This window comes from Equus przewalskii, chromosome 3, assembly GCF_037783145.1.
Source record: "Equus przewalskii isolate Varuska chromosome 3, EquPr2, whole genome shotgun sequence".
NCBI classification, from domain to species: Eukaryota; Metazoa; Chordata; class Mammalia; order Perissodactyla; family Equidae; genus Equus; species Equus przewalskii.
The window spans coordinates 76,276,346-76,295,630 of record NC_091833.1 but is presented as its reverse complement, the minus strand read 5'-3'; the positions used below and the strand labels follow the sequence as shown (position 1 = coordinate 76,295,630).

General features: G+C 37.9%; 3 protein-coding genes across 35 annotated transcripts in view; 1 reads left to right on the top strand and 2 right to left on the bottom strand.

Moving 5' to 3' along the window:
* Window positions 1–3,343, bottom strand: part of AASDH (aminoadipate-semialdehyde dehydrogenase) — a 33,061-nt gene extending 29,718 nt beyond the window's left edge. For 3 of the 31 annotated variants that reach the window (XM_070614795.1, XM_070614803.1, XM_070614814.1), the window contains exons 1-2: window positions 3,103–3,338; window positions 89–363 (exon numbers count right to left, since the gene is read on the bottom strand). In XM_070614795.1, the coding sequence (XP_070470896.1) occupies window positions 89–318 (230 nt within the window). In that variant the 5' untranslated portion in view covers window positions 319–363; window positions 3,103–3,338. Of the gene's footprint in view, window positions 1–88; window positions 364–1,560; window positions 1,726–2,425; window positions 2,608–3,045 lie in introns of those variants that run through there. The other 28 variants (XM_070614823.1, XM_070614828.1, XM_070614817.1 and 25 more) reach the window with 21 other exon arrangements.
* The window catches only part of CRACD (capping protein inhibiting regulator of actin dynamics), a 308,280-nt gene extending 295,153 nt beyond the window's left edge, over window positions 1–13,127 (top strand). The window contains exons 11-12 of one of the 3 annotated variants that reach the window (XR_011538724.1): window positions 11,859–12,551; window positions 12,820–13,127. The gene's annotated coding sequence lies outside the window, so the exon portion shown is untranslated. Of the gene's footprint in view, window positions 1–11,858 lie in introns of all 3 variants that reach the window. The other 2 variants (XR_011538726.1, XR_011538725.1) reach the window with 2 other exon arrangements.
* Window positions 9,372–19,285, bottom strand: part of PPAT (phosphoribosyl pyrophosphate amidotransferase) — a 33,653-nt gene continuing 23,739 nt past the window's right edge. The window contains exons 4-11 of the mRNA XM_070614829.1: window positions 18,564–18,676; window positions 18,315–18,460; window positions 17,456–17,528; window positions 16,737–16,888; window positions 16,220–16,347; window positions 14,771–14,992; window positions 13,203–13,323; window positions 9,372–11,852 (exon numbers count right to left, since the gene is read on the bottom strand). Coding sequence (XP_070470930.1) covers window positions 11,542–11,852; window positions 13,203–13,323; window positions 14,771–14,992; window positions 16,220–16,347; window positions 16,737–16,888; window positions 17,456–17,528; window positions 18,315–18,460; window positions 18,564–18,676 — 1,266 coding nt within the window. The 3' untranslated portion in view covers window positions 9,372–11,541. The remainder of the gene's footprint in view (window positions 11,853–13,202; window positions 13,324–14,770; window positions 14,993–16,219; window positions 16,348–16,736; window positions 16,889–17,455; window positions 17,529–18,314; window positions 18,461–18,563; window positions 18,677–19,285) is intronic.

The following is a 19,285-nucleotide window of genomic DNA, read 5'->3' as shown; positions in this document are numbered from 1 at the left end:
GAACAGTAACTTGCAATATATTCTATGCATTAAAGAATTACAGATTAGGTTACAGTAATATCAAATTTTTAGTTCTAAAAAATATTACCCTAAAATCCAAGAGGGTAAGTTTATCCCAGGATGGCAGTAGAGACCAATTGCCCGAATTCCTTGAAAGTCACAGTGTAATAGCAGAAAATTCGATAATTCTGAAGCAGCATTAATCACAGTCTTGTAGGTGTAATAAACTGGAGGCTGGTTGTTACATTCATCAAAACATACAGCTATTTTATCCGAATAAAGGGAGGCAGCCTGATGTACCAATTCCTGAAGAGTCATTTCACTGAAGTTTATCTAAACATCATTGGTAGCAGAGAACTCAACCTACATACAGAATGTTAGGGGGACACGGAGTTTCAGGAAGGTTGGTTGGGGGAGAGAGAGAGAGAGAAACTTCTATTCTATTACTCCTCACAAAAATAACTGTATCAAAGACACATAACTAAAGAATCTCTGAACTTATAAATTGTCCACAGTAACTTTGCTGAGAAGAATGAGGTTGAAAATTAATCTGATAGAATCAACTTAACACTGGGTCAGAGCTAGAAGAAAATGTGGGAAGGGAGTGGTATACATAGATGAGGATGAAACTGGTAGAAATGTAGAATTCCCTCTCAACTGATCACAATGTAAAAAAAAGCATATAAAAAAATTAACCAATAAAACCAAATTCAAAGCACCACATGCTTATTTTTTTCATTTTTCTTCAGTTATTGTTACAGATTGATTAAAATAAAGTGGTTAAAATCCTGTACGGTGACTTTGAAAAGACTAATGCAAATAAAGTCTGCTTTTAGGAACTGAATTTAGGTGAAAGCAAAACCAATCCTTGAAAGAAAAAAAGAAAAAAACTCTACCTACAATCCAGTTTTAGTCCACTATACATAAACTGTGCTAATTACTATTTATTATAATACTTTACAGAGGTCACATCTAGTCACTTTTATAATTGTGAAGAAGTAGGTTCTTCATACTCTAATTTGATTTTTAAATTCCCAATAAATTCATTTAAATTTAGACTCAACATAGTATTACAACTCAATAAATCATTGTATCAATACAAAGTTCTCTGGGCTTCTTAATGCAGATTATACAAAAAAAGATTTGAAACAGTATTTCATCAAAGAAACTTTAGGGATCACTGATAAAAAAACCCCTCACATCGGCTAGTATTTTTTGAAGGTAAATGTGATTCCCCCCCCCCATGAAACGTATTTCCAGATTTCAAAGCAAATAAGACTTATCAAGTAGCCTATTTTAATTATTCAAGTTTTTGTTTGTTCATACTTATTTGAACTGATTTCCCTACTGATTAAAAATAAAACATTTTCATCCATGTCATTTAATTAATATCAGAGAAAATAACCCATCCTTGAAGAGAGCAAAATGAACCAATAACTGCTGAGACCCATAAGGTTGGAAATGCTACGATTTCTAAAGTTTAAAAATATAACTTTAGGGGCCGGCCTGGTGGTGCAGCGGTTAAGTTCGCACATTCCGCTTTGGTGGCCTCGGGCTCACCGGTTCGGATCCCGGATGCAGACATGCCACCGCTTGGCAAAAGCCACACTGTGGTAGGCGTCCCATGTATAAAGTAGAGGAAAATGGGCATGGATGTTAGCTCAGGGCCAGTCTTCCTCAGCAAAAAGAGGATGGGCAGCAGATGTTAGCTCAGGGCTAATCTTCCTCAAAAAAATAAATATATATATATAACTTTAGTACTTACAATATCTATTTTTAGTAAGCATTTCTATAAATACTAGCTTTTTGTGATGCACAAGATAAAATTTTTAAGCTTTCCTCATACACACAAATGATCCTTATATAAGGAGGACTTCCCATAGCATGCACTAAAGTTATGGGGAATGAGTTATGTTGCAAAATACAATTAGCGCAGAAGGGTAACTTCCACTACCCTCTCCCACATATGAATAACAAATTGCCTACACTATAGAATGTATTATACTAAGCCATTCTATTTATCTTTTTGGGTGAGGAAGATTGGCCCTGAGCCAACATCTGTGCCAATCTTCCTCTATTTTTTGTATGTGGGACACAGCCACAGCATGGTTTGTGAACAGTGTGTAGGCCTGTGCTCAGGGATCCAGACCACCCCCTGCACCACAAAGCGCCTGAACATAACCACTAGGCCTCCAGGCGCTCTGCACCCAGCCCCCCCCCCACCCCCCCCCACTAAGGCATTTTAACAAGAATCTATAGTCTATGTGCAAAAAACGCTTTTTAATACAAAAACATGTAATGGAGGTGTGGAAAATTTGATCAATAGATTATACTCTAAAATTACTTGACATCAAAGTAAGGGGCGATTGTAAAATGAATTCTTAAAAAAGAAAATGCCACTTTTACGACAAATTACAACACTCACCACACATATCTATACAACAATTAAGGTGTTTTTCTGCTTTTGCCAATTTTCCAGTGGTTGTTAGAGAGAATTAAGGCAAAAATCTATTCTTGTCCAAGGTTTTCATTTTCATTAACTGAATCATAAATACACTTTCTCCAAGAGAATACTATACTTATTGGAAGCCCAAACATTTCTAGAACCTTATAAGGTAAAAAAAAAAAAAAATCTGACAAACAGATTTTATACGTAATGAGATCATTAAGTCTTAAGATATTTGCTACTTTCTTTTACAACCGTGGAGGCTGCTACTTAGTCATCGGAGGTCTTAAGAGTGTCAACAAATTCTGCTTTGGGGACTCTCCCTAGGCTATTGGTTATTTTAAAGACAGACAATCTAGCAACTTTATTTTTCCGAATCCACTGGCTTCTTAAGTTACGTTATGCGACTACGTTTAATAACAATGCACTTTATAGCTTCCGAAATATTCTTTGGCGGGGCAGGCTTATTTCCAGAGGGGCTAAGGCAGGACGACTCAGGAGAAATACACAGGTCAGGTTTAGAGTTCGCACCACACCGGCCCGCCAGACACGACAGGCTCAAATCCGAGGCCAGATGGTGGCCCTCAAGCTGAGCAAACCTGCGTACAGCCAGGCCCAGGTCTCATCGTACTTCGCCTCCCTCATACAACTCCTACCAGACACTGCCGCCTGCCGAGACTCACTCAGACGGCCTAGGGGTGAGGGGCAGGTCCGAGCCCATCGGGACCTTGTCCCGACAGCCCAACCCCGACCCCTCTCCCCACACAGCGGCAGAAGCAATTCCACACAAGCCGAAAAGCCACGCCGCCGCGCAGCTCACTAGCATCTGAATGGGACGGGCTCTCCTGTGAATCCTCCGCGTCGCCTCGCTGACGTCAGCACCCCGCGACCTGGGGCACGCAGCGTCGCGCGACCCCGCCCCTTCCTAAACTGCGGAGCAGACCTAGGAGAAGAGCTGGTCGTCTTCACTGACGGCGCTCGGCTCAGACGCCCGCTCTGGTCGCGTTGGCTTCTGGTCAGGTTTTGCAAGGATTTTAGAGCTGACTGGCTTGGAGTCGTACTCTTCCATACTTGTCAAGAAACTCTGGGCAAGATACTTTAATTCTGAGCCGCGGTCTCCTAGTTCACAAAGTGAGGATAAAGACATCGCCGAGGGTTCATGTGAAGAAAGATGAAATGTTTGTGAAATGCGAGTGACTAGACTGCATCCATTCGGCATTTTCTGAGAACCTGCCCTAGGCTGCGGGGGGCTGTGACTCCAGCGGTGAGGCTTGCAAACACAGACCCTGTCATCAGCAGGCTGACATTTTAATTGGAAGGCGTATTTAAACAATAAGAAATTTTCAGCTTTCAATAGGCGGTATGAAGAAAATAAAGCAGGTCTGAGGGGGAGAGAGTTACGTAAGCTATACTCTTGAATAAAAATCTGTTTCCAAGGGAGTTGTTACAGTTGGAGACGTGTAAGTTAATTATTAAAAGCGTCAAGGGCAGTAATGTGTAGTGATTAAGCTACTCTGCGGTAACAGAGAGGAAATGATCAGGGTTTTGTTTTCTCCTTTGGCTAGGGAAAGGACTGAGAAGGCAGCCCACCATTTGGCAAGGATACATGAAAAGGCATAGGATGCTCTTGTGTCCTTAGATGTTGGTGGCAAGAAACTAGCAGTAATCCAAGTAAGAGATACCTGCACTTGCCCATGAGACTTTCACCAGGATGTACCACAGGTCTGGGGGCGGGTCAGAAACGTGTATCTTATCTTTGTTTCTATATTTGGGAACGACACCATCATCCACTTAGCAGCCATAAAAAAACCCCTAGATTTTCCCCCCCTCTTTTTTATCCTCTTATATCCAGTTACACCCTATGTCCTCCAGTCACCAATCTCCAGACCAGTGCCCACCAGCCAGCTACATCAGAATTGCCTGTGGTGATGTTAAAAAACACAGATTCCAGACTCCTGGACCCCCACTCCCAGAGGTTCTGAATTAGTTTTCTATTGAGGGACCTACAATCTGCATTTTTCCCCCAGTCTGCATTTTTAAAATGCTACCATCTTCATCTCAACTACTGCTACGTTACTTTATGCCTTTTTAGCTTTTCCGTAAAGCCGTTCCAGTCTTGCTTGGCTCCAAGACTGGGAATTGCTGCCTGACTGATGTCCGCATCAATGTCATTTTTTTTTTTTACAATATTTTGCAGTATCATCTTTCAATTCTGATATTAACAATAGTTTTTTTTTAGAACTTTTTGTCCCCTGCAGTCTCTTTTTTTCTTCTGTTGGTTTTGGACTTTCACCTTAGAGTCTTCCTTGGGTGTCTGGTAATCCTTAATTATCTGCTCGTATTTAAAAGTGGGGCATTTAAAAGCTGATTAGAAGCTCTGACTCTGTGGGACAAGTTTGTTGAAAGTCAAGTGAGAGAAAAGGAGGGCTGCAAGGGGCAAGGGAGGGGGGTCTCAGAATTCAGGATAAAATGGTTCACTTAATTCTCCTGTTTCAAGTGCCTGATGTCCTCCAATATAAAGAACTTCTGTTTTACTGTCTCCTGAACAATAAAATGGCCTTTAGAATTAGGCTGTGGGGGTGATGGATGGTGGCATAAGGATATAACTCATTCCTAAATGAACTTCCAATCCTTTTAGTTACCCTCTTCACCCCTACTTCCAGAAGCCAGTTTCTGAGTTGTTTAGGGCATTCTGAAATGTAAATAGGATTGCTTACTGGCTTTGCTCACTGCTGGTTTAGAATTTAGCTTTTCCAATCATCTGAGCCCTTTGGTTTTGATTTCAGAATTTTGTTTATCTCTTTTCCTCTCTCCTTGAGAGTTTATGACTCTTTAAAAATCCCTTTACTGTCATTTTCAGGGCGTCCTAAGAGGAAGCAAACGTAGAAGACTATGTTCAAGACACCATTTTTTACCCAGTAATCTAGAGTGATCATTCTAAAACATACACCGGGTCAGTCATGGCAATCTCCTCATTAAGAAGCTTCAGTCATCCCCCATTGCTTGCACGATGACATTCAGACTCTTTAGCAAGGCAAACAAGATGGTTCATTATCTTTCTAGCCTGATCTCACAGTTGGCCACTGCTCCCACACCACCATGCTCCACATCCTCACACCTGAGGCTGTAATCTCCAGCTATAATGAGACCCCAGCGAGTCTTCTGAGCATACCAAGCCCTTATCAAGTTTCCACACCTGTGCTTTGGCTGGGTCTCAGCTGAAATACACTTTCTCTCCCCATGCCTGATTAACATTTACTCCTCTTGTAAAAATAGCTTAAACATCACCTTCTCAGTGCATTTCTTTAAGCCTTGCCTGAGAATTTACCCATCCTTTAACCTCCATCCTATGAGCCCAGGCTACTGTTGGGAGGGGCAATGTGCCATGGGCTGAATGTCCCTGCAAATTCTTGCTGGGTATAGAGTGCAAGGTACTGACTTCCCTTTATCCAGGTCATTTTTCTGGGTTGTTTGGGGTGATCAATCTTCAGAGCTGAGGTGATGTCTTCCCCAAGGACAGGCTTGCTTCCACTTAGTATAAAAGTAGTGAACCCCCCAAACTTAGTATTCTTTTCTTGTAAGGCAACCCACTGTGTGTGCAGACATCCATCTATGTCCACCTCAGTCACCCGAGTGGGACTTGGGAGGCATGGGGAACTGACAGACATGAAGCTCTGGCTACTGCTTTTGCCACAAGTAATAAAGTTCTGTCTTTGACCCAGGTATCTCATGTCCCCTGCCAGGAAACAGTAACAGGCTAATTATTAGCTTTTAAGTAGGGTACAAGGCTAGATCCTTCTCAAATGGTGACTGATATACTTCTCATAGGACCTCTAACAGCTGCTCTATTTCCAAGTCTGACTTCTTATATTAAACAGTAAGTACCTTGACAGTAGGGATTCATGTCTTGTGCACCTGTTTCCCCAACTATCCTTTTACTCCATCAACTACATTGTTCCAATTCCTGGCAAATATCAAATGCCTACCCCAGTACCTTGCTGATCCTTTGCACATTTATTGGTACATTCTCATTTTACTGCTTCTCTTCACCAAATTCCCAACTCATCTCAGTCGTGAATGTCATTGTTTCTTTCAAAAAGAATTTTGAAAACCCTTGACCCTACCCCAAAACAAGGTTAGGTCCCTGTTATGTGCTCTGTAGCACTGTAGAACATAATCACAATTGGGATAATGGTGTGTTGTGTGATTTACTCTAACAGTGTTCAGCTGCCCAGTTGAGGGCAGAAAACTGGTGGTTGGGTTCATTCAGGCTTGGCATTTTTTTGAGGAAGATTAGCCCTCAGCTAACATCTGCTGCCAATCTGCCTGTTTTTTTGCTGAGGAGACTGGCCCTGAGCTAACATCTGTGCCCATCTTCCTCTACTTTATGTGGGATGCCTGCCACAGCATGGCTTGCCAAGCGGTGCATACGTATGTCCGCACGTGGGATCCGAACTGGTGAACCCCAGGCCACTGAAGCAGAATGTGTGAACTTAATCACTGCACCACCAGGCCAGCTCCAGGCTTGGCATTTTTGTCAGGTGACTATGAAAGAATGGAGGGATGAAGGAAGCCAGGCTGTTTGCAAGATAGTGACCTTATTGTATTAGAGTTTTCTAGAGAAGCAGAAGCAATAGGATAAATAGATTTTAAGAAATTGGCTCACACAATTGTGGAGGCTGGCAAGTGTGAAATCTAGGGTAAACCAGCAGGCTAGAAAATCAAGTTAAGAGGTGATGTTGCAGTTTTTAGTTTTAATTCTACAGGGCAGCAGGCTAGAAACTCTGGCAGGGTTTCTATGGTGCAGTCATGAGCATTCTATCTTCTTCAGGAAACCAGTCTTTGTTCGTAAAGCCTTCAACTGACTGGATGAGGCCCACCCACACTATGAAGGGTAATCTGCTTTACCCAAAATCTACTGATTTGAACGTTAATCACATCTAAAAAATATCTTCACAGCAACATCTAGACTGCTGTTTGAACAAACTGGACACCAGAGCCTAGCCAAGTTCACACATAAAATTACCATCATTGCCTAACATATCCAGTGAAGCCAAATAAGCAATTTTCTTTCCTTTTTTTCCTTAAAGATTGGCACCTAAGCTAACATCTGCTGCCAATATTTTCTTTTCTTCTTCTTTTTCTCCTCAAAGCCCCCCAGTACCTATTTTTATATTCTAGTTGTGGCATGTGGGATACCGCCTCAGCATGGCTTGTTGAGCAGTGCTAGGTCCACACCCAGGATCTGAATTGGTGTAACCCTGGGCTGCCGAAGCAGAGCATGTGAACTTAACCACTTAGCCATGGGGCCGGCCCCCAAACAAGCAATTTCCAATGAAGCAAATTCAATGATTGAGGAAGAGTACAAGGACCCCCTTGGGTCTCCTTTGTGCGATCATATTCCATTTTGTCACAGTGCAGGGAGTTCAGTATTATGGTAGATCCCGGAAGAAATTCCAAAAAGGTTTAAAAGCATTGGTTCCTACTGTCCAAGAACAACTCAGCTACATGAGAAGACGATTTCTGCATACAAAAGCATAATTTTACATTGCATACTGCAGTTTACTCTAAAATGTCTTTCTAAGGAGGATGCAGCTTTTTCTGAGAGGCCTAGATTTTAATTTTACCTCAAGAAACATGAGGACAATTTTCCTTAGAGGAGCTGACTAGGCTTTACTTGAAACCCTAAGAAAGAAGGTATTAAGAGATTCAAGTGAAGCACTGGCACAAGATTTTGAGAGGCAATAGTAGTAATGATTGCACGGATTAAGTCTACCTAAAAGCAGACTTTGCTAGATTCCAGAGCAGAAGAAATAGAGATAATGTCTAAAATTGATACAGTAAGAGGCAGTATGAGTTAATTATTTAAAACAGATTTAACACCAGAAAAAAATATTTAAATGTGGATGCACTAGAGAGGATTGCAGAGGGCAGTAACCTCTTTGTTTTCTAACTTTTAAAGTATGTGCATGTATTTTGATTATTTTCTGTTTTTTAGAAGTAGGACTCTGGTATCTTTATTTTTAAACAGACTATTTTTTAGAGCAGTTTTAGGTTCACAGCAAAACAGAGCAGAAGACACAGAGTTCCCATCTCTCCCTTGTCACTACATATACATAACTTTCCCCGCTGTCAGTATCCCCCCAGAGGGTACATTTGTTACAAATGATGAACCTCATTACTACCCAAAATCTACAGTTTACATTAGGGTTCACTCTGGTTGTTGTATATTCTATGGGTTTGGACAAATGTGTAATGACATGTATTCACCGTTATAGTAACATGCAGAATAGTTTGACTGCCCTAAAAATTCTCTGTGCTTCACCTCTTCATCCCTCCCTCCCTGCTCATTCTTGGCAACCACTGATCTTTTTATGGTCTCCATAGTGTTGCCTGTTCCAGAATGTCATATAATTGGAATTATACAGTATATAGGCTTTTCAGATTGGCTTCTTTCACTTAGTAATAAGCATTTAAGTTCCCTCCCTGTCTTTTTAAGGTTTGACAGCTCATTTCTTTTTAGGACTGAGTAATATTCCATTGTCCGGATGTACTACAGTTTATTCATTTACCTTCTTTATTTTTATTTTAAAAAGTACTCCTCCAATGCCCACATAGTTTTGGAATCTAAGCCTTCTCTTCTGTGACACCCTCCCTATTCTCGCTAGTGTTTTCATGGATCTTGCCACTATCGTAGTGCTTACTTAGCAGTGCATTTCTAATTACTTTATTTGTCCCTCCTACTCAGCCAGCAATTTTGCCTGGTTCATAAGAGATGGCCTATTTACTGAAACGCCTAGATCAGAGAAATAAGATCTGACTAGCTGGTGCCAAGTATGGAGCCTGGATGTGACTGTCACTGTGCTGTTCACCATAAGGCACTAACTAAAAGTCATTGTTAAAAAAAAAAAAGAGTACACACACGTATTTAAACATACTTATTACAAATATCTGTCACCAACACATCACAAAGAAGTCACAAAAAAGTAGGCTTACTTTAGTTCACAACATAGATCCTGTGAAAACACATTTTTCGTCTTCTCTGCAGTTTACAATACTTATATGAATTTAAAGCAGTTAAACATTCGAAATTAAATTGGTAGAAAATTTTAATTTAATTCAGACTTCAGAAACTTGTGAAATAAAAGGCCATGATGGAGAAACAGTAGGAAATTTGTAGAATTACCAAACTGTCACAATACCATTTTCCTTTATAAAAGTATCTCAATAAAACAAAATAAAAACTATGGAAAACAAAATAATACCTATGGAAAACACAAAGTCAAATCAGAGATTTTGGTTCAGTACTTTCCCTGAGTCTCTTGTTTTAAAAACTCAAATGTAAATAAGGCCAGTTCAAAATTGACCCATAGGTCTTGCCTCCTCCATGCTGCTATGAGGAATACATTTAAGACAAGAGGCTATACACTCAAATGGACACAGGGCTTTATTCAAACACCAATTTGCTTGCGTCACTGCCACAGGGTTATCTGACCTGCTGCTGCCTGCTGCATGTGGGCTTAAAGAGCTGTCTCAAGATTTTATCTTGGCCTGCTGTAACATAACACACAAGACGATATACCAAATGAAGACCAAAGATTTCAGTTATTAATAAATATTAAGTTTCTAAATGGACTGGGATACTATATACATCAAATTATGGTAACAATAACACAAAAACACTTATGTTTTAAAAATCTTACATAAACGGGCTGGGGGCAAGTCATCTTAAAATTTTAAATCTCAGATGTTACAAGAAAAAACTTCAAAAAAATCTAATTCATTAGATCCCAATAAAACAAAGTAGAAAAAAGTGATTTCCTTGATCCTTAAACAAAATTGGCCCCTACAGTGTTTCTATTTGATCATTTAATTGCAATGATATTTATGTATATGCACACATATGTGTACACATGCTTGCAAGTGATCAAGCACTTCATTAAAAAAGCATATAATCAAATGAAGGATAGAAGTTTGTTAGAATCTAAAGACTTTTTCTTTTTACTTCAAATGTACTAGGTTACTTGCTGGGCTTATACTATATGGGCACTAAGTGGTATGGATCATACTTTCTAGTCAAATGTAGGAAAATTTTTTCCAAAGACACGTTTTTATAAGAATTTAGGGCATCTCAAAGTCAGGTGGCAAAGCACTGCTAACTGTATGTCTCCCTTCATCATAATGAAATCTCAATTGCAGACTAACGGCCAACATTTCAAAAGCTAATAATCATGCACTATCTTAAAATTGAGGGGTGAAATGATGCCTTTAACCACAAAAAGTATGACACTTATTCACATTTCTATTAATTATTTAATTTCGTAAATAACTACCCCATTGCACAGGTGGGGAAAAGTGAGGCACAAAAAGGTTGTGTTTTTTTTTTTTTTAAAGATTTGTCTAAAGTTAGACAGGGAAGCCAAAGTCATAACTACAATCAGAACTCTAGAGGTTGACACCTTTGGGGTATAACAGATTCAAGGTTTGCATGAAATGTTATATTTAACTCACCTGTCCTATTTCCATCACACCATCTCAGTCTAACCTCTTGCACATGCTTTAAAGCATGGACCTGGGAAATGCCACCATGACAAGATACACTAGCTGATGCTTGTGTAAAAAAAGAATACCAATATTATTGTATCATATGCAATCAGCAAGGTTCAATTATGAAAATATTCCATAACTGAATTCCAGTAACTCAAGAGACATTCCACAAAATTCTCTAAGAATTTTCCCTAAGTACCTAGCAATCCCTTCTAAAACAGAAATTTACATATTCTTTACATTACTGTTGATGATCTGAAATTAAATGTATACAACCTCATAACTGGTAGCCTCAAAGTACTAAACTGCTAAATAAAACTGAAAGGATCATCCAAGTTCCTAGAGAATACCAAAATTATCTAAGATTATTAAAGAAAGCATAGCACTTTGCTACCCTTTCCAGAAAAAAATCTTAAACTTATAAAAGTAAACATAAGCACGTGGCATTTTACATTGTATCAAGTGCATAACAGTAAATGGATAAGGTGTAACCACTACAACTTCTCTACCAACTTTCTACCTTGAAATATCAAATCTGCCCCTAATGGCTACCATTCCATTTCCACAGGGTATTTCCCAGTGAGACAAGCTGTACAATGACCGTTCTTTTCAAAACATTCCAGACCATTCCCATTTTCTTGAATTATATTATCCTGCTTTGTACAATGACCGTTCTTTTCAAAACATTCCAGACCATTCCCATTTGCTTGAATCATACTATCTTGGTTTGTATAATGACCGTTCCCATTTTCTTGAATTATAATATCTTGCTTTTTCTCTTTCTTTTTTTTAAGTTTTATCCCTTCTCGTACAGATGAAACCAGTCCTTCTACTGACAGATACACAACACTGTTTGCTCCTACAGGGAGAAAGAGGGAAAAGGAAAAGATCATGAGCCGCCCTTGAGAAACGAAGAACTGCTTCAAGAGAGCATCGTTACAGACACAGAACTCAAGCCAGGATAAAAATTTCTTCTTTAGCCTCTCTCTCTCAAAAATAAAAAAAGGCATGGAGGGGGCCAAATCAATAAAACTCAGGACCTTTATTATTTTTTTAAATTTTAAATTGGGATTTAAGGGATAACAATTTAAAATAGCAGGGGAGGCTTCAAGTCGAGGATGAATTCAGAAGGCTTCAGGAGTAATTTTCTTGATTAAGAAAATAAATTTTGAAGTCAGGAAGATCTGGGTTCAAATTTAAGCTCAAGGTCACTTACTCTTCCTAAGTCTATGTTTTCATCTGTAAGACAAGGGAAGCACTGCCTAATTGTAGAGTTTTTGTGATGTTACTACAATAATACAGATATATTCCTGGCAAAGAGTAAGTGCCCAAAATATGATATCAATTGGGTGATATTCAAATTATTTTAAGTGGTAAGCCACTGGCAGGACCAGTCAAAAGAAACACGAGCCATAAACAACCAGTGTGGAGGTAGCAAGGCACACTGGCTGGACATTTACGTGATATTTAAATAGTTTATACCTCACCAGAATTCGAAAGGCAAATGTCTTATCCAGGATAAGCTAGATCTCCAAGTCTCTTGACCTCATTATTAAAGGTAAGCTGCATAAGCTTTTTACTTTTTGATTTTTATCCACATCTAAATTATTCTATTAGAATCTGTGGTAAAATTGTCTTTGTTTTTCTTGGGATTCGACCTTTGGGAGACCTGGAAAGCCTTTCTTTTCCTCTGATCTCACCTTGGCCTAGCTCTCCAACAACAGCCCTTACTGTGGTGTCTATACACACTAGGCACTCTCACTATTCAGAATAGTGTTCAATATCTGCTCAACATATTATAACATCTACTTTTTTTTTTTTTTCAGGAAGATTAGCCCTGAGCTAACTGCTACCAATCCTCCTCTTTTTGCTGAGAAAGACAGGTCCTGAGCTAACATCCATGCCCATCTTCCTTTACTTTATATGTGGGACACCTGCTACAGCATGGCTTGATGAGCGGTACCATGTCTGCACCCGGGATCCAAACTGGCGAACCCTGGGCCGCCGAAGTGGAAAGTGCGAATTTTAACCGCTGCATCCCCGGCCGGCCCCTATAACATCTACTTTTAAGAAACACTGAACACTATTTTTTATTAAAATAAATAAAATAAAAATTTCTTTACAATTATTGAAAGTGTAAAGACTGAGAAGCTTTGGATTTTCTCTATTAATAAACAAAGATAAAGTTTATAGAAATTTTAATACCTACCTAGATATTCTGCAAGATGCTCAAATTCTGGTTTATTGGCAATAAGCTCTTCTTTTGTTGGTATGTTTATTCCCATGAAGCACGGATACCTAATTGGCGGTGAAGCTACTCGAATGTGTACCTTGGAAAGAAATCATTTCACACATTCATTATTTTGACATTCACTGTATGAATAATTTTGTTACATTCTGACACAGACAAATGCAACATAAAATTGTTTTACAGAATATTTAATAAGAACATATGGGTAATAAAGCAAACTACAAAATTTCTTTCATTGAATAATAGGTGAAAAAGAGTCCTGGAAAATCATGTGGTGTACATATATAACTCCAGTGTTGAGTCAGAAATACTTTTAGAATTAATTCATTACCAAGAATCCTACTTGAGCAGCCTGCTCTAGTCTCCAAAGTATCCTGGACAAGAATTTCAAAATGTCAGCCAGTTGTAAAGAGTTCCTTTTACAAAGCTGCCCATTGTTTCCTTCTGTCATTTATGGATGAGGAACTTTCTTCTGATGTCTTATTTCTTATTTAATGACTTATATTCCTAGGACCACCTTCATTTTCTCTTCTAACACTTGAGTGGCACTTTTGCCTACCTCTTATTTTACCCTTTTAAAAAGAAAACTATGATCTACCATGATATAACAAAAATCTTACTGCTATAAAGAGCTATTTTTCTCTATTATTATTTTCCACCTTTTGTCAAGGTACATTTACAGGGCTATAATACATGTCTACATTTACTTTTTACTTTTCTTGTACTAGCAAAGATTTTCCCAGTCTTCATAACTATAGCTTTTAATGGCAGAATCACATTGCATCGTACTGATGTATCAAGGTACTACACTGTGTCCTATTGGTAGATATATAAACCATCTCCATTTCTTTCGTTTGTTTTTGTCTATTCTTTTTACTATTGTAATAGATGTTGAATGTAACTTTACATCTCTGTTTTTATTACATTATTTTCACAGAATTCCAAAGAGACTATAATGATAATCACAGTCATAAAAAAGCCTAGAAAATCACAATCATAATTATTTTTGAATTTTTTAAATAGTCATACTGCTTTCCATACCACTTTCTCCTACAATTTTCTTTTTAAATCCGCTCAACTATTAGTTGCAAATTACATCTCACTTCTGTAATCTGAATTACTGAAATATTTAGAGTTAGAGTAAGCTTTGAGATTTAAGAATATAACCTAATGTGTCATATTTATTACATCAGGATTGGTTCCATACCTTCAAAAAGAGAAAGTAATAAATACTTTACAAATTTAAAAAGTATTCTATTTTGTGTTTTTAAAATTAATTTTATAAAAATTTTAAGTTTTTAAATTGAACTTTTTAAACTATTACGGACTAAATTCAGTAGGTAGTTTAAAAGTGGCTATTACATGTTTTCCAAGTTGCTGCAGTTATTCCTAAACCAACTTGGTTTGAAAAATGTCAATTTATTATATTGAACTATTTTCATTCATTTCATACTGAATTGCAATTTTTATGCCTGTATCATATTGTTAATTATTGGTGCTTTAGGATATGTTTTAATATTACTTACCTCTTTTGCACCAGATTCTTTGAGCAATTTGATTATGGGTGAGATCGTATTGCCTCTCACAATTGAATCATCTACAAGAACAATTCTTTTGTCTTTGAAGTTGTCTGACAATACTCCAAATTTTTTTGCAACACCAAGTTGTCTTAACCTCATGTTTGGCTGAATGAAGGTTCTTCCTACATACCGGTTTTTACACAGCACCTCCACATAGGGAAGCCCACACTGATAGAGAAGAAATAAAAGGACAATGAGTGGTAATATACAGAGAACTCTAGGTTCCTATTTTCTCTAGGTCATACTTCCATTATAATATGTATGTATAAAATTTAAATGTAGTTGTTATTCTGAACTCTCCATCATCACATTACAATTTTCCTTCACTACTTAAACCATAGGGGAAAAAAGGCAAAAAGAAAAATCATTGAAAGTAATATATCAAATTAATTTTGCTACAATTTGTAATGCTTCTCTCTTATACATTATTTCTCTATCCTGGAAGAGAACACTAAACACATGAAGACACGACAAAGAATATATCACTGTCAGAAAAATTCACATATTTAAAAATTATCAGCAAGAAATGAATTAAAACCAGTAGGCTAAGGAGATGCTTTTTGAGAGATGAGGTGATTTATTCATCTTTCAAGGTAATACTTCTCTAAAATGTGTGCATACTATTTCTTTTAAAAATTAATTAAACTAAATTCTCCAACATGGTGAATGTTGGGTATTATACCCTAGAATCACTTATAACCTACCTGGTTACAAAAAGCAAAATTAAGCATAGTACTAAGAACATTATACCAAATGAACATAAATGGCTTTATTATCACTCATACTCAGTAGGGTACAAATATACCAGTGGCTTGTGAAGGTACTTCAAGAAGCAGGTTTTAATAATAAGTAAATATTACCACTAAATTCTTTTTTTTTAAAGATTGGCACCTGAGCTAACATCTGTTGCCAATCATTTTTTTTCCCTTTTCTCCTCCCCCCGAAAGCCCCCCAGTACATAGTTGTATATTCTAGTTGTAGGTCCTTCTGGCTCTGCCATGTGGGATGCCGCCTCAGCATGGCTTGATGAGCTGTGCTGGGTCTGAGCCCAGGATGCAAACCAGCAAAACCCTGGGTTGCCAAAGCAGGGTGTGCGAACCTAACCACTTGGCCACGGGGCCAGCTGCACCACTAAATTCTATATACTACATGCATGATGTTATCTTTTTAAAACAAAGAGGATCATTCTACTAGCCTCTGGGTGAACCTTTCTGTGGACTCTACTAAAATAATGTCACTGAATGAAAAGGCTGGAAAATAAGCAACTAAGTAACTCTTATAAAGGAAGCAACCTTTTTTTTCCCTTACAATAAATTGAGATTCCCTTTATATCCAAGGATTTCTAATTCCACTGGCAGAAGAACAATTCACTGTGTGTTAATTGAAAGAAAATACCTTTCCTGCATAACCAAGAGCAGCGGGTGTAGCAGATTCCGGAACGGTGCTAACCAAATCTGCATCCACAGGTGCTTCAATTGCCAGCTGCTGACCACAACGGTATCTTACTGTATAAACCATTTGGTCTGGAATGTTTGAAAAAGGAAATAGATTATTTTTACTTAGTATAATATAACATAGCATAATATCACTATTGTAAGAAACTAGCTTGTTAAAACTCTATAGATTGAGTAAAAAAAGTAAGACATACAAAAACACTAAAATGGAAATACATAAACTGGGGAATTCACTATTTTAAAAAAATTGACCTTAATACAGATCTGAAAATCATAATCCTTACTTCTAAAAGAAAAACAAAATCCAAGAGTCAGATGAAAGGGAAAAATAGCAATCTTATGACTTGCAGGCTCAGTCCCATATCCACAACATATAACTATGTGCGCCTTTGGGCCAAGAACCACCATGTTTCAATGAGATAAATAACAGGTTTTACAGTTAAAGATATTTTACTTACTTTCAAATATACTATCTGGTCTTGCAAAATAAACATATTCAAAAATACAAAAAGCCATTGGGTTTCCTTCAGATCTTGGTATAATATCAAGAGTTTGGACATTATGTCTGGATATTTCCACAATTTCTCCAGGCAAGACTTCACGGTAATATCTTGGAAAACAATGTTAAAGAAAGAAGACTTTAAACAAAGCAGTCCTTAAGTTTGATAATAATGTCTATTATAAAGTACACAGAGTTCTTCCCTTATAAAGGAAAACGGTTCAGTTTAATATAAAGTTTCCAGATGGCTTAAAAAATAAAAAATTAATATTCCTTTAGCAGAAATTTTTGTAAATCTGTTACCCTCTAAATTCTAATTTAGAATTTTTTTAAAATCCCTAAGTTTTACTCATTTTTGAAAGAATAAAGGCTAAAGAGAACATTTTTAGCCTGGCTTAAATTTTTCAATCATAACTATTCTTTTTTGAGGAGATTCTTCCTTTTTAAAGTAAGTCTCAAGGTATTTTGGAAGCAAGATGCCAGTTTCAGAATTAGAAAGTATTACTGGAACTTTAAATTTAAAGTCAGTACTACTGCTGACCACAATGTACAAAGGAAATTGCATTTATAAATATGTCTCCTTGCAGACATCAGAAAAAAAACTTTTATATGAAAATTAAAAAAAAAAAATTTTATCGATGTGGGAAAAGCTAATATGCTGAGTGAGATAAAACTTACCTTGCACCAATAGATAAAAAGCTACAAGATTCTGAAGATACCACCCATCCTTCGGTTTCTGAAGACTTTTTCTCTATAAATCACAAGACAATTCAGTTAATGGATTCAAGGAATTTTAAAAGAGGCTACCTATTTCAAGAGAACAGTTAAACACCAAACAGATAAACAAAAAAGCTCACAGAACATCCATTTCTATGACTTTAAGAGCACATGGATCCTCCTTTGACTTGAGCCAAAGATAAAATTAATGATCCCAGGATTCCTTCAAACATTATGATTCCATGGCTCTAATAAGACATCTGATCAGTGAAAAAGAAAATGACTGAAATCATACTACACAAATGAAAAAGCTGGGCAAAGGCTATGAATAGGCAATTCAGACAGGACAAAATAGGGATGGTCCATTAAATATATTAAAAGTAGCTCATCTTCAGAAATACTCAAGGAAATGTATTATTAAAACTAAGTATTTTCTGGGGCCGGCCCCATGGCCGAGTGGTTGAGTTCTCATGCTCTGCTTTGGTGGCCCAGGGTTTTGCTGGTTCAGATCCTCGGCGCTGACGTGGCACCCCTTGTCGGGCCATGCTGAGGCGATGTCCCACATACCACAACTGGAAGGACCCACAGCTAAGATATACAACCATGTGCCACGGGGATTTGGGGAGAAAAAGCAGAAAAAAAAAAGAAGATTGATAACAGTTGTTAGCTCAGGTGCCAATCTTTAAAACTAAGTATTTTCTTTTACCTACTCCCTTCTCACTCCTAAGCTTCCTATACCTAAAGCTTTCAGAGCATGCCAACAGTAGGACAAGGACTTGCAAAAGCATTATGAAATTATAGTCCATCTGAAGTTCATTACCTTTATCATTTATATCAGATATAGGAATAAGACGACCAATGCATAGAGGACGATTTCCATAAGGATCTCGTACTGCATAAATAACATCTCTGTGCATTATAAGCAGGGAGTATGCTGTAGGCGCTTCCTTCATTAAGTTTTTAATCCTGGAATTAATTAAATAATTGAATAAATAATTTCAGTTATAAACACATGCGAGGTAAACTCTCATTTACCAGAGCCTCAAGTTTAGCCTAGTTTTACAATTACCTTGCTACCCAGTCTGGGGTGTCATCTTGTTCCTGAGGTGGGGTATATGCCAGTAACTGGGTAATCATTTCGCTATCAGAACTTGTTGACAGACCAATACCATGGCGCAGAAGCTATTTAGAAGGGAGAAAAGTGTAACTATTAGAGGGTAAGCTCTACCTCACCCCTTGCCCAATAGCCCACCACAATAGAAAGAGATCAGGCATTGTGTGGATGCTCAGTTATGAAAATCCCGAATTCTACAAATGGTATGTATATATAATAATGGAGAACCGCTGCTGGAGGCAATGGGAAGTCTCTGAAGGTTTTCAAGCAGGAAAAAAAGAGGGGCTTCAGGAGGTATATATAGAAAAGCTTTTGAAAACTAACTTTGAACGAACGTAGACCCACAATGGGGAGGGAGGTGGCAGAGAAGGCATGAGGACTGGGGATTGTGGTTCTAATTTTTTCAGCTACTGACATTCCTGATAAATACAACACACTCCCACAAGAGTGGCACACTACAATGGGGACAGTCAAGCCAGGTTTGTTGGTGATAGTGACGGTGGCTACCCATCCTCACTGATTATCACTGATAGAGTAGAAGAAAGGAATTGATGGTATTGAACCACTAAATGTAGGAGATGTAACAAAAACTGCTTGAGTGCAGTCTAGGATGATTACGAGGTTCAGAGCAAGACTGACCAGGACAAGGGCATCACTACTGACATGCACAGGCTGAG